At 41.0% G+C, this 23,588-nt stretch overlaps 2 protein-coding genes across 2 annotated transcripts in view; both read left to right on the forward strand.

The window, feature by feature from the left end:
* SHISA7 (shisa family member 7) overlaps nucleotides 1–23,588 on the forward strand; it is a 374,289-nt gene that overhangs the window by 58,863 nt on the left and 291,838 nt on the right. The window lies entirely within an intron of this gene.
* On the forward strand, nucleotides 5,677–22,456 carry LOC138769088 (serine/threonine-protein kinase SBK1-like). The gene is made up of 5 exons (XM_069947295.1): nucleotides 5,677–5,857; nucleotides 9,949–10,014; nucleotides 14,413–14,611; nucleotides 17,643–17,842; nucleotides 21,545–22,456. Exons 3-5 carry the CDS (start codon nucleotides 14,446–14,448, stop codon nucleotides 22,112–22,114), a joined length of 936 nt encoding a protein of 311 aa, XP_069803396.1. The 5' UTR covers nucleotides 5,677–5,857; nucleotides 9,949–10,014; nucleotides 14,413–14,445; the 3' UTR covers nucleotides 22,115–22,456.

A 23,588-nucleotide genomic window follows, 5' to 3' on the forward strand; every position in this document is an offset into this window, starting at 1 on the left:
CTACTGTGTCCAAATGTCATGGTCAGGTTACAGCAACATCCCTACACGGTAATGGTTCCTTCAGTGACTGTAATGGTGCTTTTAAAGACTGCCAGTATGTAATAAAAAAAATGCTGGTTATGCTGGTTTCCTGCATTGTCCTCTAGTTCCCAAACATGAGGGCTTGTAAAGTACTTACTAGCCATCTATGCTAATGACTGTGAAGGAAAAAGGAGATGCACAGTCAGTGTAACAGAGCCACGAGTGAAGACTTCACAGTCAATGGACTTTTCTTAGTGCAAAACAGTTTTTAAAACAGTTGTAAAACGGTGCTAGGGTCCCAATAGCCTTTAAAGGGGTACTCTGGCCCTTTACCATTTTTTATATATGTATTCTTACCTCACTATGCTCCCCCTCTTGTGGTGTCTTTTAGGCACCCCCCTGCCATATCCAACACAGACCACTCTTGGCAGTGACAACCCGCTTAGCCAATCACTGACTGAGACGGGACAGCTCTGCTGGCAGTGATTGGCTGAGCATGCTGTAACTGCTGATATGAGTCCATTTTGGAAGTGGCAGCAAGGGACCCGAAGATACCACAGGGGGATCTCGGGGGACCATGCTGAGGTGAGAGTAGGCTCTTTATTATTTTTTGTATAAGTGAAGCAGTATATTGAAGATTTTTAAAGCCTCTGAGTAGCCTTGATGATTTGTTCAGTCACATAATAAATAATCAGAAAAGCTATGCCCAAGCAATGAGCAGGAGCCTGGAATCAGAGAAATCTCAGTTCCCAGCCATTTACTCCCTTATGTCCCAAGTTCGATACCTATTGAGCAATAAAAGTTGTTAGGGAGGCAGGGGAGTCGCTTTGTCACCTATTGTTGGGTTCCCATGGCAAACAGGGGTCTGACAAAGGCCTCCAGGCCTGCCATAGCTGCATGCCTATTAGGCTGTGTCAAGACAAGGTCTAAATGATTACCTCCCTGACTGCTTCCTCCTGATAAGCAGTAATGTTTTGCTTTACCAATAATAAAACTGACTGCAAAACTGGGTTGTTTTCCCATAGCAAACAATCATAGCACAGGGTTTATTTTATCAAAGCTACGTAAGCTATTAAAGCTTAGCTCTGATTGGCTGGTTACTACGGGAAAGCAAGTATTTTTTTGCTGTTAGTTTTTATTCCTCCCCCCCACACACACACACACACACACACACACACGTTTTCATAATCAGAGGGTTGCATTATGACACTGTGAAATTGAGCATTTTATTTGAGTCCTAAACAAATAATACAAAAAAAAACAAGGGCAAAAGTTCTTTCCTAAGCAAAAAGTTATAGTTTAGAATGTTAAAGGGAACCTGTCACCGGGGATGCAGTCACAGAGCCCGCATGACCCCCCCCCCCCCCCCGGTGCAGCCCCCAGATACTTACCCTTTCCGGCAAGTCCCGCTCCTGGAGCCGGTCCCGGGATAAAGATATCAGCACCCGAAGCCGTGTGCGCGCTGTATGCAAATTACCTTAGATGAGTCAGATGCCCATAGAGAATGAATGGATGGAGCAGTCATTCTCTATGGGCGTCGGACTTAACCCTGCAGTGCGCGCATAGCTTCAGGCGCTGATATCTTTGTCCCGGGACCGTCACTCACCAGAAAGGGTAAGGGTCCTATTCCACGGGACAAGGAGGGCCCGATCAACGATGTAAACGAGCGGCGATCTGCTAGATCGCCACACGTTTACTGGGCCTATTCCACGGGCCGATGGTCGTTGAGCGAGGGCTGCAGGGACATCGTTACCAATGTCCTTGCAACCCTTGAAGCATCATACATTACCTGTCAGGTCTTCTCCGCGCTGTCTTCATCCCCGGGTCCCGCACGCTCTATCTTCAGAATGAACGGTCAGCTGAAAGACCACACTCAGCCAATCACAGGCCGCGGTGGTCCCGGCCTGTGATTGGCTGAGCGCTCCATCAGCTGACCGGCCATTCTGAAGATAGAGCGCGCGGGACCCGGGGATGAAGACAGCGCGGAGAAGAAGCCTGAATAGGTAATGTATGCTGCTGCTGCTGCTTGTCAAATCGTCATTCGCCCGCCACGCACCGCTATTCAACCGTAGCGATGTGTGGTGGGGGAACGATGATTTTAGGTCTGGCCCTAAATGAACGATAATTGGCCAAATCGGGCCAAATGGGGCCGATCCGGTCGATTATCGTTACTGTGGAATAGGGCCCTAAGTATCCGGGGGCTGCACCGGGGGGGGGGGGATGCGTCAGGCGGGCTCTGTGTACGCATACGCGGTGACAGGTTCCCTTTAAATTGTTTGTTTTCATTAAATGTACTATAAGTAGTAAAAATGAGTATTAATAAACAACCTGTATACATTTGGTATTTTCTATAGAATAAAGCCATGATATCCATAATCCCTTGCACCCCTCCAATCACCTGCAAACCCCACTGTGATATTGCGCCCCCCCCCCCCCCCCCCATATACAGTAGGCTGGTTGAGTGTGTAGTGCAGAGCAAGATCGCAGCAGGCAGTTAGAGCAGAGCAGGGAGAGCAATAGCGAGATATAGGGACAGAGAGGAGGGTGGATTGTGAGTTGATTGTGGGAGATTTATCAAACATGGTGTAAAGTGAGATTGGCTCAGCTGCCCCTAGCAACCAATCAGATTCCACTTTTCATTTTCCAAAGTGTCTGAGGAATGAAAGGTGGAATCTGATTGGTTGCTAGGGGCAACTGAGCCAGTTTCACTTTACACCATGTTTGATAAATCTCTCCCTGAGTGTTGTAAACTCATTGAGGGGGATTATGAAGACTGGCGTACTTGTAGGCCGGTCTTAAATTAGGCCCCGCCCTCTTTCCCCTGGCAGTATTCACTAAGAGGCACACGCCTCTTAATTAATCTGGACGGACGCCCAGACCTGTGCCCAGACCTGCGCTCAGCACAACAAACCTACCCCTGCAGGGGTAGATTTGGATCATGATTTACGCCTGATGATGATTCACTGAACCAATTCACTTGGTTGAGTGAAGACAACATCCGCCTTAATAACTTAGTTGGCTCTGTAAACACGTAGGAGGAGATTTATCAAACATGGTGTAAAGTGAAACTGGCTCAGTTGCCCCTAGCAACCAATCAGATTCCACTTTTCATTTCTCACAGACTCTTAGGAAAATGAAAGCTAAAATCTAAATGGTTGCTAGGGGCAACTGAGCCAGTTTCACTTTACACCATGTTTGATAAATCTCCCCCAAAGTATGTTATACCAATTCACTGATATCAGTGAAGATAGCGTCTGTCTTAATAACTTACTGGAGGCTGTGAAAACTGACAAAACTTCCTATTGTCAGATAGTAGGTGCTCGGAAATTAGTGGCACTATCCACCATTCAATAAAATTTATCTTGCGCCTTCTAAAATTCCGAAAACAAGCATTATGTCCAGGTGTGTAAAAAAAAAAAAAACAGGCCCTTTTCAGGGTATGGGCACTGTCAGTGGGAGTCGTGGGAGTGGTGATCCTAACTGTATTGGATGAAGGTTTTAGCTACCAGTTAGAACTAGTGGGCAGGCGAACACCAGCCAGGCTAGGATTGTTGACTTCAAAGTTCAAGCTTCACGGCATGCCAGTCCACGGCAGTCAACAGAAGGGTCATCCCAGAGTACGACCACCATTCCATGGCAAGGTCAGGATGTCTCCTCTACCCTGTCTCCTGTGGTGTCTCAGACCCAATTCCGCCTGCCAGGGCAGTCAGCAAGAGAGCTCCTGGTGAGGACAGCACTCCCCCCCCAGTGTCTCTGATTTGATGCCGCTTGTCCACCAATGTCCACTGTAGTCCTAGGAGAAAGTGTCATTTTACGCCGCTAATTTATCAATGTCCACTGCTGTACTGGGAGAAAATTGATATTACGCTGCTAATCCACCAAGGTCCACTGCTGTCCATGGTGGAAATTGAATGATTGACTGGCTAAATGACATTTGTTTTTAAATTTTCACTAGCTGCAGCTTAGGTCTCCCAGAACAAAAGAGTTGGGCAGTGATTTTCCTTCACGCCAAACCCCTATCTACACTGTTAACATCTGTTGGTGGTCAGTGAGGAGAGCCCCATAAACCTTATACCAGCGGGTACAGCCAACAAAATTATAAGGTGCATGGGGACCTTAAGAGACGTAAAGCCCTATGCTCCACTTGCACCCCTACCTACTTAGAGTAGCTCTTCTGGGCAATGGCCCCCAACTGGGAACAGTCACTTCTTAAGTGCACAGGTAAGGTAAAAATATTCAGCAAGCCAGGTCAGAACAATACATTAATAACAAAATCAGAACCAAAACTGTAGTCAACAGCCAGAGCCAAGGTCACCGCCAGGAGGTCAGAGAGAAAGTCAGAAACTAAACCAGAGTAGGATGCCTGAACCAGATGAGTCAAAACCAGGAGGTATGTGAGCCCCTCAGTGGGGCTGATAGCCGTAGCTGCAGTGTGAAAAGGAGAAGACTGGGAGCACTGCTAGAATGAAGACAGGTAAATACATCACAACACCTTTAATAAAAGATAATCAGTATGTTACATGTACTCTAAAATTATGCCATTAAAAACTGCAACATCACCCATAAAAACTAAATCAAAGGAGAATAAAAGTAAAGTGCTCTTACCTCCCCCGTTCCAGCGCTGGGGGCCACGAACTGCCGCTTTGGTCCCTGGGTCCCGGTTCAGACCATGAAGCGGACGGGGTCCCGGGTGGTGATGTGTGCGGTCCGCTTAGCCTGTCAGCGACCGAGGCAGGATCCCTGCTACAACTGCTGACGGCTAAGTGGACCACACTCAGCACAACTCGGGTCCCGGCTCAGTCCAGGAAGCGGCTGGGGACCCAGGGACCAGAGCAATTGTTCGCGGCCACCAGCGCTGGAGCGGGTGAGGTAAGAGCATGTTACTTTTCTCAAAAAAATTGCTTTGCCCGGACTTTACCTTTAATTGAAAATAAAAGCATTATTGTTCTCTGAAAGTAACAATTCAAAAACTAATTTCTATGCCCCTAAAGGCCAAAATAGGCTAATTCCTTAACCGGGTATCCCAATCTATACTAATACTTGTCTCCTTCTCCTTATATGTTGTTCTTTCCCTCCCATTGTGTCATATATGGCGATAATACATATATTTTATACAGTGTATACAGTGTACACACTATATTTCTATACATTCACATTATATATATCAGCCTGACCAATGCATTTTAGAGTAGAACAGTGGTCCGTATATCAGGAGAAAAAAGTTTGCCAAATGAAGTTTAATAATATTAGATGAGAAGGGAATACCCCTTTAAGGAGATATATTTATATAAAAACAAATGTTATTATAGTGCATCTATTTTTGTTTTGTTTTGTTATTCTTCTAGACCTTGTAATATATTTCTAAATTTTTCAACATTCTTTACACTTTTTTACATCTTTATAGAAATTTGTTCATATTTTTTAATTTGAATGGTATTTCAGTATCTTTGCACAGTCCTACAATATTGATATGGAAACACAAATTAAAAGAATGACTGATAACAGAAAGTAGTTGATAACGTGCAAGCTACAAAGGTGCTGGTTCAGACTAGTTGAATGATGTTAATAACAAGTAGAAGTATGAGGAGGGTGTAGACTAAATTTAGAACCACATTCTGGAAAGTGGTTTATAAACGACTCCCATGCAGATTCACCTCTAGCACTATTTTGTTAAACCTCACTTCAGCCTCATGGTAAAAAGGTCTCTGACCATTTGAAATAAATACTTAGAAGAATTTGGATTTTTTTGACAGTCGTCTATCAGTACTGTTACATTGTGGTCAAGGAAACTTTTCAAGTTAGGAGGACAGCATCAAACATCTTCTCCATGTCTAAGGTATGCAATGTTACTTATATGTGCTCAATGCAAATGCTTTATATGTGTTTAATTGTAAACTAGAGAATATTGTTGCTTATATAAACAGTACTTTGCATATATTTTTCAGTATATAAGAAGTATATTATATATGTACTGTATATTTGATTTGTAAGTTTGAAATGTAATTCTACAGCCACTATGCAGAGGTTTACTTAGCATTTACTGTACAGCAATCTACTGAAAAGAAAAATGTCACAAAGTGTAGTTTTGTGCAAAATCTAATTCTGCATTTTAGCTAAAATTTTGCATTTCAACAATATCAATCAAATTTCAAAAGAATTTCTATTCCTAGATAAATTCTTACCAAAATGCTGTGACCGCTCTCAATTTACTGTGATATCCATTGGACCTTTTTAAAACCAGTGCATGCTTTAGTTCATGTCCAGTGGCCATGCATGCACAGATAGTCCTCCCCCACCCTGGCTTGGCTGCTCAGGGGCAGTAGCTTCCCACTTGGCCACTACTATAAAGGCACATAAATGTGAATAAAATAGTTCTGACCATATGCAGTAGTGTGCAGCCACCCTTCTTCTTCATAGACTATCTGCCTTCAATCTGAGCGCATATGAGCAGGACAGCTTTAAGCTTCTAAGTATGCCGAGAGATATCGCATCCCTTTAATATGGGCAATAAAAATTTATGTGCATCTCTTATTTGGTATCAACGGTAGGCAAGAAATAAAGTGACAAAAATTGAAATACGATTTTATTTTTTCTGTCTGTCTGCAGCCATGGTACAGCAAGCTGACATACTTGCCAAAAATTTAATTAGAAAGGGGAGGGGTTTATGTTAAATTGGGCAATTTTTACGTTTTTTGAGCAATTTAGTTGAATGAAGTGGGGCTACAAATGTCATGCTGAGACATACACTTTCACAAAAGTTTCTTTTCCTCAAGGCTCAGTCAGCAAATGTGTCTAGTGGTCATGAGTGGTAAATGGGTTAAATATAATATCCCCGGAGGGCTAAGTTTGCTATGGTTGAAAAGGTTGTCCAACTTATTCAAAAAATTGACCATGACTCAGCACTGGAATAAAACTGAAATGAAATGCTTAACTTACCTGTTTATGCTTTGTCCAAAGCCACTACTATGGTCCTCTGTTGGCATTGCAGCAATGATGTGTCTATAGGCCCTGTTCACACTACGGAATCGGTGCCGAATTCTGCCTTCAAGGAGGCACGTGAGGATTCCATAGTTTGCACGGGGCCTTAACCCACAACTATCAATGACAAACATCAGTCATCATGCTAACTGCCACAATTAATAGCAATCAGAGCATTTAAAAGGTAAAAAGGCAGGAGCATTGTCTGTTGGGTGCATAATTGGTGCCCCTGCAATGTGATTGTGAAGTGTCGATTGGTTACCATGTCAGCTGGAGGCCTATACTGGGCCTCTTATGGTGAAGTCTGCTAATACAACTTTCCTCAGGCAGGCTGTACTAGCAGAGCACCAATCTAACTGATCAATGCAATAGTGTAGGCAATCTAATGGTTGCTTAGAAAACAAATTGATAAAAAGCATAAAAAAAATGGTCTAAATAAAAATTGCAGATCAAAACACAAAAAATGAGGGTCAGAATAGGGCAGTTTTATCTATATTCAAAAAAAAATTTTTTTTAAGTAGTAAAATTTAAATTACAGTGGTACCTTGGTTCAAGAGTAACTTGGATTAAGAGCATTTTGGTTTAAGAGCTCACAGTTTTCCATAATTTTGACTTGGTTTAGGAACATCACCTTGGTTTAAGAGCTCCCTGTACTGGGTGGGAGAGCGAGTGGGGGAGGGTATGGTCTACAGCACTGTAATCTGACCGAGGGAGTCTCCCTTACCTTCCAAATCATGGAAAATACACTTTAGGCTGAGGCTTGCATCCGAGGAAAGGACTGTGGAGGTAATCTCTCCATAGCTGTAACCTCTGCTATACTGTGCTCATATCTGTCCTGCTCATTCCTTCATGCTCCTTGCAGTCTTTGTCAGCCTTTGTTTTTTTCCATCCTCTCCATTATGGGGATCTGCAGTTCCATCCTGTATCTACAAACTGCTGATTAGAGATGAGCGAACCGGGTTCGGGTTTGAGTCCATCCAGACCCAAACGATCAGCATTTGATTAGCTGGGGCTGCTGAAGTTGGATAAAGCTCTAAGGTTGTCTGGAAAACATGGATACAGCCAATGACTATATCCATGATTTCCACATAGCCTTAGGGCTTTATCCAACTTCAGCAGCCACCGCTAATCAAATGCCGAAAGTTCAGGTTCGGATGCACTCGAGCATGCTCCAGGTTCGCTCATCTCTACTGCTGATGTTTTTTCAAGTTTATGCCCTTACTATACATTATACACCACATGCTGATTGCTATACTGTACAGCAACTTATAATATCACATATTCAGCTGTTTCATCTGTTCTACATGTTATTCAGAATAAAAAAAATAATTATTTTTGGGGTGTGGAACCAATTGTCTGCATTTCAATGATTTCTTATGGGAAGTTTTGCTTTGGTTCAATAGTGTATTTGGATTACAAGCACAGTCCTGGAACGAATTATGCTCATAATCCAAGGCACCACTAAAACTAAATATTCCCATAGGCCGGGGATTTCCACCTTTGACAGGGAATTCCACACTTTGCTATCACCATTAGTTGACCTAACCCAACACCCCCCCCCCCCCCCCAATTTATCTTATATCATACCAGATGTTATCTCATACTTGTATATATTCTATCTCAAAAGCCAAAAAGCCATGCACATCTATTTATATACCTGACATGGCAGTTCTCTACAAGTCTGAAAGGTTAGAGGGGCACACGAGAGGGGGAGGGGACCACAAGCAGCCACAGGAAAAAAAAGAATCAGGGATAAAGAAAGAATGGGTGCAGCAGTCCTGTGTAAAGAATGAAGGAGTACTTGCAGCAATCTGGCCGCACTAGAAGCTCAGCTCCTCTATGTGCATTCTGTAAGCTATTGGAATAGGGCAACATGGGATGTATGTACTGTACAGGAGCAGGGTCTCCTGTTTACCACCGGATTCCCTGCTCCTGTATACTACTGTACAATACTAATATAACTATTAAAAAAAAAAAGTATGTTTTTTTACTAACATACTTCCATCGACTGGCAGCAGTAAGGGGCGACATGGCCCCCTCTGCTGCAACTAGAGTTTGTGTTGTGAACTGCAGGGCTCTAAATCCTGCAGTTCCCTATCCCCTGCTCTGTTCTAGTGATGCTGCACAGCACTATACAGAGCAGGGTCCTGTTCCACCAGTGTCCCGCATATTCTTACATACAGCACACAGGGGGAGGCTGCCTGTATAAGCAAAAAAATATATATTTTTGTTTAGTCTCCAGTAAGGATGGTCCGAACCTGCCGAGGTTCGGGTTAGTATGAACCCGAACGCTCGGCATCAGATTCCCGCTGTCTGGCCGCTCCGTGCAGCGTTTGGATACAGCAGGAGGACCGCCTGGAAAACTGGGATACAGCCTATGGTTATGACTGTATCCCAGTTTTCCAGGCGGTCCTCCCGCTGTATCCACCCTCTCCACAGAGCTGGCAGACAGCGGGAATCATTGCCGAGAGTTCGGGTTCGTACGAACCCGAACCTCGGCCGGTTCGCACCATCCCTAGTCTCCAGAGTACACCTTTAAATTTAAATATCCAATAAATTTCTCTTTTGGGAGTTTGAACTCTTTGTGACGGTATTGGTAAAACTGCTGAAGTCCCAATAATTCATAGTTGAAGCATGCCACTGTTTGTTCAGGGCAGATCTGACAGTGAAGTGTTATTGGTAGTAAAGATCAAAGGTCACAACTCTATTATAATGTGCATGCTTACTTGTGCCCCTCTTTGTGGGTGACCTGATGAGGGCTCTCTTGAACACAACTTGAACAACTCTTTCTGGGTAACCCTTCTTTTTCAGTTTCTTCTTGATAATATTGCTTTATGTGATCAACTTGGATGCTTTTGTGCAGTTTCTCTGCAGCTAGTTATATAAGCCATTACTAAGAACTGTTTTGAATTAGCGTTTGGTGATAATTTTTTTTCCATCGGATGACAGGCCAAGATCCAGAGATGAACCTGAGCACCTGCCAGAAAAGGAAAAGTTCCAGTCATTGTAGTTAAGGTAAGTGGTAAACTACAGTCAAGTTTTTGGGGTTCCCTTACCTTATATATATGAGGTTGTCTAAGGTTACATATACATAGTTAGTATGGTTGAAAAAAGACACATGTCCACGAAGGAGGGGATGGAAGAAGGGGAGGGGGATGGATGATGGGTAGATTCTATACATACACATTAATGTTATTTTGGTCTAAGAACTTGTCTAGCCCTGTTTTGAAGCCCTCCACTGTTTTTGCTGTGACCAGATCCTGTGGTAGACTGTTCCACAGATTCACAGTTCTCATGGTAAAGAAGACTTGTCGCTTCCGGAGATTGAACCTTTTTTTTCTCCAGGTGGAGGCAGTGCCCTCTTGTCTTTTAAGGGGGTTTTACCTGGAACATCTTTTCTCCTATTTCTTGTAGGGAACATTCATATATTTTAAAAAAATAATCATATCTCTCCTTAAACATCTCCAGACTAAACAAATTAAATTCTTTTAATCTATCCTTATAGTTGCCCACCTTGATACCTTTTCCAGCTCTAGGAAACCTTTCTATTGGGTTCCAAAACTGGACAGCATTCTCCAGATGAGGCCGCACCAAAGCTTTATAAAGTGGTAATATATTTTGTACAAGAGTATAGAAATTACAGAACTGAGTTCCCTAAGAGCTCTGGGGTGTAATTAATCATCCCCTGGAGCTTTGCTTACATTCAATTTATATATCACAGACCATATCTACAGTAAGCCCCTGAGTACATTACATATTGTGTTACCAGCACTGAGCCCACATACCTCAGCTCCATCCTCTTTTGATTGTTTGTATATACAGAGCTGAAGAACCCATTCAGTAACTCAGCTTTCTCTTGATCCCCAGTAATTTACTCTCATTTACCAATATTTAGGGGTCCTACATACTCTGACCATGTTTTTTACATTAATATTATTGAAGAAATTTTGAGGTTTCTTTTGTTATGGCCATCTGCCTTTCATTGTGAATTTTTGCTGCTTTCGTGACCTTTTTACAGGTTTTATGAAGCTTTTTGTAATTGTAATTGTTATTTGTATTGTTTCTTGAAGGGGCTATTATTAAGGTTAGCAAATTTTATGCAAACTGCATGCCCATCGCTGTACCTTTTGTGTTTAGGTACCACTGGAAATTGAACTTGATGTTGTGTTTTAAAACTAATGTGATACTGCGAGTTTCTATTGTTTTAGCATTAAGGCATCAGATGTTAGGATGGAGTCAACCACTTAGACTTCCTTATTGTTGGAGTGGTTAGAGTATAGTCACACGATGTTAAATGTTGGGGGGCCCAGTATAAGGCTGCGTTCACACTACGTATATTTCAGTCAGTATATGTATATTTCAGTCAGTATATTTCAGTCAGTATTGCAACCAAAACCAGGAGTGGATTAAAAACACAGAAAGGATCTGTTCACACACTGTTGAAATTGAGTGGATGGCCGCCATTTAATGGCAAATATTTGCTGTTATTTTAGAACAACGGCCGTTATATTGAAATAATGGCAGTTATTTACCGTTATATGGCGGCCATCCACTTAATTTCACCATTGTGTGAACAGATCCTTTCTGTGTTTTTAATCCACTCCTGGTTTTGGTTGCAATACTGACTGAAATATACGTAGTGTGAACCCAGCCTTATAGTTAAAGAAGGGTGTCTTTTAGGCGAGGATGAATCACTGCAGTTATAGATCTATATAGTTGGAAAGGTTACTTGTATTTGAGTTTATACTCGGTCTTCCCTTTCCATGAAAGCAGTGGTATTGCCTGTAGGCCTTCCCACATATTGGGCTTCACATTATGTGCAAGTAATACAATATAAGGAATGAGATTTCATAATTTATGCACGCTCTAATAGGAAACATGGACTGTGACCATATAACTTGGGTTTACCTTGTGTAACCACATGTGTGATTTGCTGCAGCCAACATAGCAGCCAGGTTTGAGTCAGATAGTTACATAGGGGCAACATGTTCCTTATAACCAGTCTTAACTATATATCTACAGCCCCAGAATAATATGGCCATGATGTCTGAATCTATTTTGTATAATGTGCTTGATCCAAAAAATCCTGGAAAAATACCGTTGTGTTGGTCCCCACCTTGATAGTCGATGACCAAACCTCTGTTACTAGCTTGTGTTGTTAAGTTGTGGGATCTTAGATGATTCTCTACTATTCTTGGCCCTATTTGATGGATAAATGCCATATTCTCTGTGCCCGATAATGTTACTGTCTTCTTTGTAAAGAGCATCAGTTAAGCAAGATTTCCCTGCTCTTACATAATCTCCTATTGAGAAATATTTGGTGACATATTTAGAAAGACCATTGGTAATAAACAACAAGGGATTGCCTGGGAAACTTTTTCCTGTAAAAACAGAAAAGCCAGTAGCCCACCATAAGTAACATATCCAAACAAGGTATGGAAAGCTATTCTGAGACTGGCTGACAAATAGGGGAATGTCGGCTGCAGCAAATTACACTGTGTGCTAAACAGTTACTAACAGAATCCACATTATACAGGCCATGTGTATTATAAGATTATATACAAATTGTAAAACTGCATATACCGAGAACTGTATTACTTGGAATGTGAAGTTTAATATGTGGAGTCCTAGAAAGCTCCAAAGAAACGCATAGTGAAACACGCAGCCCTATCTAATGTACACACTAATGCTATCCATAGTATTTATAGGGCTTCTTGTCATTTCCATAAAGGTTCCATTCATACACGACAGGTTATCCCAATAAAGAAAGTTTCCAAGCCACCAAGAGATGGCTTGATGGCTAGAGAGGTCTATTGAATGCTGTGCTTGGATATATGTTCTATGAGGCTCATGTGCTGGGACTCATCTCATACTTTTACTTATTTATTGTATGTGATTTCCAACAGTATAGCCCCATAGAGTTACATTACAGTAGAGTCAGAGTTAGCCAACCAGGAGATACAGCCGGAGAGTGGACTGTGCTGCTGTCGTGCGGCTATATCTCCTGATTTCCGCGGGCCTGAGCAGTGAGACTCTGCCATCAATAACTTTTAACATGCCTGATGAGATGTCAAAAGTTTTTTTTAAAGTGTACCTGTCACGATTAAGAAATCAATAGGGGTTGTGATCGCAAGCAGTTTTGCAATTTAATCGCTTTACTTTTTATTTTTTATGTTTAAATCAATATTAAACAAATGGCCAAACTGTTGTCCATGCAGATTTTTGGTCTTTTCTCTGTTAAAAAAAAGAGACCACACACAACCTAAGGACAGAGGTGATGCTATTTTTTTTCTAGAAAGTAATGTGTTTTCTAACCCTTTAAAAAGGCTGTGGGTGCTGAATTTCCTTCTCTTGGATCAATACTGATTGTAATTGCTAACCTGTTGATTAGCAGCAATGCTGGTTATGAATCTCGTAAGGCATAAACCTTATACAGAAGGAAGCTTGTGTATTTATAGGGAGGGATAAAACTGATCAACCGTTGTATTGCTCGTGGTCGGAACTGGTCAGCAGATAGTTAAAGGATGATCCCGGCACTCACCAATTCAAAGTGTTCTTTTTTTATTGAAGTATCACATAGTACAGGTACAAACAAGAGGACGCAGCGTTTCGGCTCGTGGCCTTCATCAGCTTCTCTGGGGGCTGGGTTAGCTGTCTATTGACTTGGTAACCTGACCCCCGAGAGACATTATCTGCATCATCTCCATGCACCTGTGCTGCTTCCATAGACTTACATGTGTCTCTGAGCCTAGGTTTCTGTAATATGAAAAGTTATAGTTCTATCTCTGCTTGCTCTCAGTGAATGTAGGCATATGTACCTGTCTTTGTGTCACAGCTCTGTATATTATAAGTGTTATAGATGTTCTTAGGGTCTGGATAGAACTAGAATGTTTTCATTTACAGTCAGCAATCAGAGATCTAAACCTACACTACACCCCCGGTAAACAGATGGTAGTTATGCAGCACAGCTACACCATGCACACGTCAGCTCTGCTACATCATCAGCTAGTATGGAATACATACTGGGGTCATGTGATGCAAAATCAGTTAAAAAAAAAACTGGTCCTGTGTTTACTGTGCAATAGTAATGACAGCAGTGGGCAGGAAAGAAAGCTAAGGGGGCAAGCACACAAATGGACTAATCAGTGAAATGCATGATGGGAAATGTAGTTTCCTATACTGGATATAGATCAGCTTTTAAATAAAACTTGCAACTCAGGAATGGCAGCAGCTAGAAAAACAGATGATTGCTCAAAATTCTCAGGGGGGCTTGCTGAGTAAGGCCAGCTAGCATTTCATTTTAAGCTCTAATGGGAATAATCCCTTTAAGAGTTGTTGTTATTGTAATAACACCAGTACTCATGATGAGGACAGGGTGACTTTTAATAATTATTGATTATATTATTTCACCAGAATACTGAAAGACGTGTCTACCACCTAAGAAAAATGAACCTCAATGAGATAAAGTGGAATGACAACTATCTGAATGAAATGCTCCTTCATACTTCCCAAAACCTTCCCATGATCAAGATAGAAGAAAACTATGTTATTGTTAAAGAGCTGGGCAGTGGTTCTTATGGACATGTTCTGCTTGCATTAAACCAAACAAAAGGTATGAGACTGTGTAGCAAGATATTTGTATTATGATGCAAAACTGTATGGAATGTAATATATGTATTAAATAAATGTAACATTTTACACTGTTTATAGAGAAACACTTAAAAGCTTTGGGAACCTTTGGATTAATCTTTTTTTTTTTTTTTTTTAATGAAGCATGCTTCTGCAGCTACACCTTCAGTGTTTAGTGACTCTAGGTCCTCTCCCTGTTCCTCTGAGCTATAACCTTCTGGTCCTGCGTTCCTCCTAGGGGGATCCCTGTTAGCTCCCTCTGCTGGTCAACAGTGGAAACTGTGAAAAACTATTATAGAATGTATTTTATCTCTAAAAAGTAAAACAAAAACAAAAAAAAAAACATTAAAAAGACAAAAACTATAAAGAACCACATGCATTAAATCAATGCCTTTCTTTATCATATGAATAAAATAAACAATGTGTATTACTTTGTATATGTTATAAAAAGTTGTAGGGATTATAATATGGGGATGTAAGGCATTTTTAATATTAAGGAGAGTACATAAACATTGTTCAGTTGTAATTTTGACTATTAGGCTAGGTTCACATACACAGCAAAATATGGTAGTTTTTCTGATCTAATATTGTGCTACATTAAAGTCTATGTAAAAATGTCTGTCTGTGTACACGTTGTAAAAAGAAACATTTTTTTTACAATGTGCGGACAGATGGCTTTTTTTTCCATAGACCGCCAGTAACAGGCTGCAGTGTCTGCTCTGGTGGACTTGATTTACGCCTGTATTACATTTCACTTGAATTACTGCCTGTAATGCCACGTTTCTCCTGAAGCAGCCGCTGCAGGGGAAATAAGCAGCTGACAAGAACTTTTCATGGCAGAACCCATAAATTTAAAGTTAGGTTTTCCCTAGAGTATAGAAAATATAAGGCGATAGAAAGCACTTTACAGAAACTGTACAAAAACCTGTATGCACTGAAAAAATGGTATATGTAGTCGCTCGCGGACTATGTTTGGACCCTTAATTGGGGACAGACCCTACCTGAGCTCAAGGCAGAGAAGAAAAATGCAGTAATAAAGGACTTATATTGGTTGTACTAAACATTTTTTTTATACAGCATTTTTTTCCTTAAAAAGAATGTCATAAAAATGGACTTAATTCTGGACCCATATTCTGCAGTTTTTGTGGTGGTTTTTTTTTCAATTCGCTTTTTTTCTAACAAGTCATGTGATCCTTTGATCTTATGATGGAAGAATCAATGATTGTTGAACATCTGGGTACAGCATTTTTGTACAAAAAAACAAAAAAAATCATCTGTAAAACCATCCTAAAAAAGGGGTTCCCATCTCTGCTTTTAAAATTGATAGCCTATCGTCAGAATAGGCCATTAATATGGGATCCAACTCTCAGACCCAAGTTGTTTAAAGGGGCTGCAGCACTACAGTGAGCTCTAAAGCCTTCTCATTGGTAACATGTTCTTGACCTTTTGGTAGCAGCTGTACTAGGTATTGCAGCTGTGTCCATCATAGAGAATGACATACAGCTTCAATAGTTAGTGCCGCCACTGAAAGAGTACAGCATCTGCTAGTCCAAACACATGTAAGGAATGAGGAGGCTAAAGGGCTCACACAAGCGCTGCAGCCCCCTTCAACAGCAGATTAGTAGAGGTGTTAAGTCAGATCCCTGCCAATTTAATATTGACACTAAAGATGAGCGAACCAGATTGATTTTGGATATGGCTATGACTGAATCCATGGTTTCCAGGCGGCCCACGGGTGTTATCCTCCTTTTGTATGGAGCGGTCAGCCTTAGGGATACAAGTGCAGATCAGCTTTGCTTTGTACAAAGCTAAACAAATATGGTTTTGCTCATCTCTAGTTGACATCTGCAGAATAGGCCATCATTTTTTTTGCGGTGGGGATTAGGTGTCTTTATTAAAGTCTTTCTAAGTGCCGAAAGTAAGCAGGAGTAGAACCCCAGATTGTGGCTAGGGCCGGCTCCTGGTTTTTGCGAGCCCTTGGGCTACAGAGCCTCAGTAGGCCCCTCATTCATCCACTATGCACAATCACTTGAGACACCACAAACATACATAAACACACATTATTGACACTGATACACTCAGACATTGACACACAGCACTTATAGCTCAGTCTTCTCCCTCTTCCTCCCTGCCAGGCTGATCTCCACACTGTAATGTTGAGGACCTTTAGGTCATGTGATCAGGTCCTTCACCCTTTTCTCTATCTGTGCAGGTCCTGCTCTGTCTCCTGTGTGTTCTGGTGTCCAGCACCCACCTTGCACTAGTGACTGGGCCGAACATCAGAACACCAGGCCCCTTGCCTGGGTAAGCCCTGTGCTGACGCCAGCATCTAATCCTGTACACTAATGTGCTGTACGGCACGCAATTCAGCGCAGTAATTCCCCTGAGGAGACCTGTCTATGAAACACATTGGAAGTTGCAGTTTGCTGCCAAAAACACTATCACCAGGTGATGTCACCACTCTTGGAGCAGCACAGTACATTAGTGTGTGGAGTGAGATGCCAATGGTCTTGTGCATATATTTACTTTCAACACTTTGAAAATAGTCTAACCACTACCACAAAACCAGGACTGAGACTACCAATGATGACAGGTGATGCCTGTGCCACTTCTCCTTGACAGTTACCAAGACTAAGGAGGCTTCTAGTATTTATCTCATACAGTGCACGGACCCTAGCAAGAAATATAGTTGTAATAATGAGTGTGACTCTTTTCAGTGTCTGAGAACTTTTTTGAAATTTTTAAGGTATTAACCCATGCAACTATATTTATTGGAGTACAGGTTGTATACATATTGTGGCTGTCACCCTTATATTAGCTACTTCTTTTTATATTTATATTGATTTACGCAGTAGAATTTTATCATGCATTTAAATTACATATAGACAGTGGTGTCAGGTTAAAAATCAGACTTCATCAGTTATATTCCATATTTTTTCAGAATTTTTTATGCTAATTAAAGGAATTACAAAAATTTATAAAATAACAAGGAAATATTTTGTTTCCACTTTTAGGAAATTTAATGGCTCTGAAATTTATGCAGAAGAACAAGACAGATCTTCACATGTTCCTGGTTGAATACTGTGTTTCACTATGTCTATCAACTCATCCATGCATTATTGACACATTCGGAATCGCCTTCCAGACAGAGAGACATTACATATTTGCCCAAGAACTAGCACATGATAACCTCTTCTCTCTAATGAAGCCTCAGGTATGTAATAAAAATATGAAATTGCTTATACCTTGACTTGTTAAGTATTAGGCTGCAGTAGATTTTATTGTGTTTTTAGCAGATTATTACTTATGTAATGTTAAAAAATTTTTTTACAGAAATCAATAGTACAGGCAATTTTAAGAATCGTTGTAATTGGGTTTATTAGCCGAAAAATGCATTTTTATCATGAAAAAGCAGTGTGAAGCTCTCCCCCCTATCTTCATTGTTCTCTTATGGAGAGGGGAGGTGTTGAGGCAGATGAGGCACCAAAACAGGAAAACAAAGTTAATTTACAGCACTGAAGTCAGCAGTGACCTCTGAATAACGGCTTTCACACAGGTCCTGCTGTGTAATTCTTTGTTCTCTGCTCTTTGCTGGCGAATAATCTCCCTCCTCCCCTCTCCATAGGTTACACAGGGCTCGACTGATGTAAGAGTTGAGATTTCCTGATAATGAGCAGTGAGTGGGAGAGAGAGGAGGGGAGGGGGGACCTGGGGAAAGGCTTTTTGAATGCAGATAATGGCATATTTGCCTAATAAACCCAATTACAAAGTTTCTTAAAATTGCCTGGACTATTGATTTCTGCAACAACAAAAAAATACAACTGTGTCACTTTAACACTAAAAGCAGCCATACACAAGAAAACAGCTGGCTTAAGGTTGACAGACAGCTAAATCTTCCCATATTCCCATACACTTCAATGCTCAGCTTGTAAAGGAGTACAGATACATAAGTGAAGGAACTTGCATTCCTGTACAGTTCTTCTCCCCCATGGATATACCATTTGTGGTACTATTATATGCTGTGTTAGGCTACATTCACATGTTCCATACATGGACAGTATCATCATTCATTATTATGTAATGAGCTTTAAAACAGTTAAAAAAAAAAATGGCAAAAGAGTTTAAAAAAAACTGCAAAACAGTTCAAAATGTCTGTGTCAGTACAATAGCACGAATATTTACCTATTTCAGTGTTCATGGCATCATAATGAATGATGATACCGGAACCCAAGATGGTTGTAAGGGCAAAACAAATCTGGCACATTAGGAATTTGTGTCTCAAACAGTGTATTTTCAGAAAAAATTGGTACTAAAAAAAAAAAAATGCATATGTTCACAAATTGCATCAGTTTAGACCTATTTATCCTAATAGAAAACCCTCTAATAAAACAATTAGACAATACTTGGGCAATATGTATAGCACTATATATGAGGGGGCAAATAACTGCATAAGGCGCTTTATTTCTGCATTCAAACAGGATAAAGGCTGGTGACCACAAACAGCCAAGCAACACTTCAAATGCATTATTACTTTAAACACTACAAGGATGTAGTGATTTTATTCTCAATTTTACATAATAATTTCATTTTTTTTTTTAAATGGAATGGTTTCCAAAATCATATTCCCCATCATTTTACTGTACTTTGTAATGTATTTTACAACAGGTTTGCCACTTCTGAAAATAGCTACTGAAATGTATGGTATCTCCATGCTTAGATTTAAAGCTCTCCGAGGCATTCGGAAAAAGAAAGTTATACATGCCTGGGTGTAATTATACACTAAGGGTTAGGGTAAAGGACAGATAGATGACCTGAAAGAAGCTATATTCTATACCACTTTAGATAGCAGCGGCTAAGGCTACCCCTTTTAATTTCACCTAAGCACGCCACAAGACCAGATGGACTTGGCTGCCAGGGACACAGGTTGCATCTGCAAAGTGTGATAAAAGAGAACAGGAGTGAGTGAAAAGGTCACAAAGAAACCCTGTAAACCCTGGGAAGGTAGTAGAGGCGCCAACTAGCCTGGGTCAGAAGCCAGGAGAGCAAATAAAGTCACAACTGGCCAGAAAGGGGTTAAACTGGTCCAAAAGTCAGAAGCAAGGAGAACAAGAGTACACCAAAACACAGAATAAAGGAGTCAGGACATTCGGTAAAATAACTTGTCTCCTAGTCACAGGATAGGGAACAAATAAGAGATTGCAGGGGGTCCGACTTCCGTACCCCTGTCCATCTCAGTATCGGCCTACGGCTCCTTTGTTTTAAATAGAGGCATGGGTACGGCACATGACCCACAACTCTATTGATTCTCGATGGAACCACCGGAAAGAGCAGAGTGCTGTGCTCGGCTCTTTTCGACAGCTCCATAGGAATGAATACAGATCTATTCGAAACAAAGGAGCCGTGGGTGATATGGAGATCAACAGGAGGTATGGATCTCTTACTTTTCCCCTATCCCGTGGATAGAGAAATTTATTTTATCTTGGAATTCCCCTTTAATTACAGGCACTTACCCAATGTCATGGCCCTGTTTAAAATAGACTGCTGGGCACCAGTACTGGATGCCAAGCCATAGCCCTGATTAGCTCAGCATACAGAATCACTGATATGCCCAATATGCCCTCTTTAGTGGCTGGGGGCTATAGCTGACCTGCAGTGCAGACTCTCAAAGCCTTGCCGGGCTGAGTGGTGGCTTCTGGAGACCACCATCAACCTGTGAACCTGGACAAAGTCTTTTACATTAACTGCTCATCTACTAGGGTCCATCTACTAGGACCCTTTCATTGGGCCTAAATTAGAAGGAAAGATTTTAAAAACTAGTAACCTAAAATATCAGCATGTACACATCTGACGGGTACCCTTTCCAGTGGATAGGATATTGATGAGACCCATGGATCTTCCAAGAATCTACAACTTTCTAAACTTTAAACTTAAAAACTCTTTTAACTGTCTAGAATGGGGAAAACCCAATAACAGAGCTATACGCCTTTTATGGAGCAAGATATTAAAAATACTGCAGACTCAGAAAGACACGTAAAGTTAGGAATAGAGACAATAGTTATTATTTCTACCATCTCGTACTGACCAATATATATGGGAGTGAAGACATTTCAGTACGCCACCTCCACCTTGCTGGCTTCTAAGTCAAAGTGGAGCAATGTGCCCAATACTGATCCAGTCATGTGCCCATCCATCTAGTCACTCATCTCATCGGATATTTCTTGGCCCAGTCTTGACACTTCAACTTATGTGTCCTGGTATCAGGTTTCAGGCTTCCTTACCTTTAGCCATGTCTCTGAGCACTGAACACCTTGTACTTCTGGGCACTCCGGAGAGGTTGCAGTTCTGGAATATGACAGAACTGGAGAATAATGGGTGCCTCGTTCCTTCAAGTTTAAGTCTTCCCAAGTCTTTGACAGTTAATTTATGTCTTTTTCTCAACACATTGGATATGGTCAAAACATTCCTAGTGTTCCTAGTATATGGGAGCCAGCAGTCTGCATCCACGCTGCAGCTGATCATAGGGAAAGTAGACAAAGAGATGGAGTTTGCAGGGTGGATACCAGAGGGAAAATGCCATATACTAGATACAGAATGGCCAGGAGTGCTGCCCCTCATGAACACATAGGACAGCACATCCTGAATAAACTGTTACACTAAAATCTAATCTACAGATCACTTTGCATCCACATATCCGTCCTGTGTGAAGTACCCTTAAACTGTTGTAGTACATCTATGTCCCGCTCTCGTCTTATGTATTCTGCTAGTTTAGTATTCAAATCCAGTAGACATCCGATTAGGGGATGCGGATAAATATACTGATGTCTAGAATCATTCCTACTTTTCGGTTTTGCTATATAATGCTTTCATACAACCATAGATAATCTAACCTAACCTACTCCAATCTTTTGCCACTCAGATCGGATTGCCTGAAAATTCGGTTAAGCGGTGCGCTATCCAACTCTCTAGTGCTCTAGAGTACATGCACAAGAAAGGCCTTGTTCATCGTGATGTAAAGCCTGAAAACATTCTCATCTTTGATCAAGAATGCCATAAAGTGAAACTGACCGACTTTGGTCTCTCATGCAGAGCTGGAACTTTTGTTGAATCAATGCCTGAAAATTTGCCGTATACGGCCCCTGAGATGTGCAGTCTAGGAACAGCAGATAAGCTCAACGTGCAAGGAAGTCTGGACACTTGGGGATTTGGGGTACTGCTCTTCTGTATACTGACAGGATATTTCCCATGGGCCTCAGCAGTGCAAACTGACAAAAATTTTGTTCAATACACTAAATGGCACAAAAGCAGTAAAATTTTTCAGATTCCAAATCAGTGGAAAGCATTCAGCACAGAGGCCCTAGAAATGCTCAGAAAATTGCTGGTACCAGACCCAGGCAATAGATGTATTTCAACTGAAGTTATCAATTATGTCAAATCACCTTGGAAAAGGATACAGATTAAAACTATGTACAAAAAGAGGTTATATTGAAAAAAAAAAAACATTTAACATAGTAAGGCCTCATTCAGACTGCCCTATGGGGTTGTAGGCTTGCTTCACGTGAACAGTAGAAAATGTATCTGAAACCTTAACAGTAGAGATAGGTGAATATACACAATACATCTGTCATTATTGGTTTATGGTTTATCTACGCAAGTCCAACGTACCAACATAGGACACACTAAAAGCAGCTTATTAGAAATCAAATTCAGGTACAAAAGGACAATACACTATATCTATGCTATACTGTAGATCAGTAGGATGCACTGATGTCTATATATAAATGTCATAGGCTTTTTTATGTAAAGTCTCTCTACTAAAAAAAAAACAAAAGACTATAGGGCAAAAGCGTACACAATAATGGTTTTTATAACACTGGCTTTTTTTTCTGGCTCTACACAGGAGTGCCCACTGGCTTTCTCTCATAACTAGGAGAGAGGGAGCTGCTATGTTTCCTAGACTGGCACATCCAAAAGTGGAGCCAGCTCTATCGCCAGCTCATGCTGATATTTAGCATAGTACCTACTATGCAGCATTTTTTAGTCCAGACTTTTTGCCCACAAAGGCAACTTTAGCAACTTACACCCCATGTACTGTTTTTCTCCCCCATGGAATCACTTCCTGTTTCCTCTTTGAACTGTGACCCCGCTATTGCCTTGCAATTGTGCAACACCTTTTCACAATCCCTCACACTCATAAGCTCACTGGAGACTAACTGCCAGTACTTCAAGGAGACTGCGGTTGAACTGAGCATGCCTTGGTGGGTCGTAACCACAGGCAGCATGTTATCAAGACAATGCAGGCACTTAGGAGATAAGTAAATCTATATCTCAAACAGTACAATTTCAGAAATACTTTCTGAAAATATGTTTAATGTCACATAATGCATCGGTTTTGCCTAGTTGTCTCAATCATGCAATCCTCTTAAGTAAGCAATATACTGTGAACATAACGGGAGAAACTAACACACAAGTATCATGTCACACACTGCATCCTTATTATGTGTTTTTGTGACTTTTCACTTCTAACAAAGATGGGTGACCCTGGTTTGGCTGTTACAGTAAATGTGTTACTTAGATGTGTCTGACCATTTAAGGTGGGTATAAGTAGCTGTTTTTCTGTGGGGGTGCATGGATGAAACTTGGAAAGTAGAGAAACATATAGGATGTTCATTTTAGATACTGTGTACCCAAATGGGGTTAAATTACAGAAAAGATCTAATCCTACACTACTAATAGTATACAAGAGGAACGTTTGTACCATGTATCCCTATTTAAAGAGGATGTAGTTTGACTTGTGTTAGCCATGACCTGTGATAGGTCAAAACACGTTGGTTTATCTGCTTTTCCAGTTCTGCCATAACTAGCGCATATGCACTTTATTTTTTATCCATTTTATGTATTTTAATATTGTATAATAAAGCAAAGGATGTTTTAATGTTGGCCCTTTTTTTGTAGGTAAATAT

This window comes from Dendropsophus ebraccatus, chromosome 12 (genome assembly GCF_027789765.1).
Source record: "Dendropsophus ebraccatus isolate aDenEbr1 chromosome 12, aDenEbr1.pat, whole genome shotgun sequence".
Lineage (NCBI taxonomy): Eukaryota > Metazoa > Chordata > Amphibia > Anura > Hylidae > Dendropsophus > Dendropsophus ebraccatus.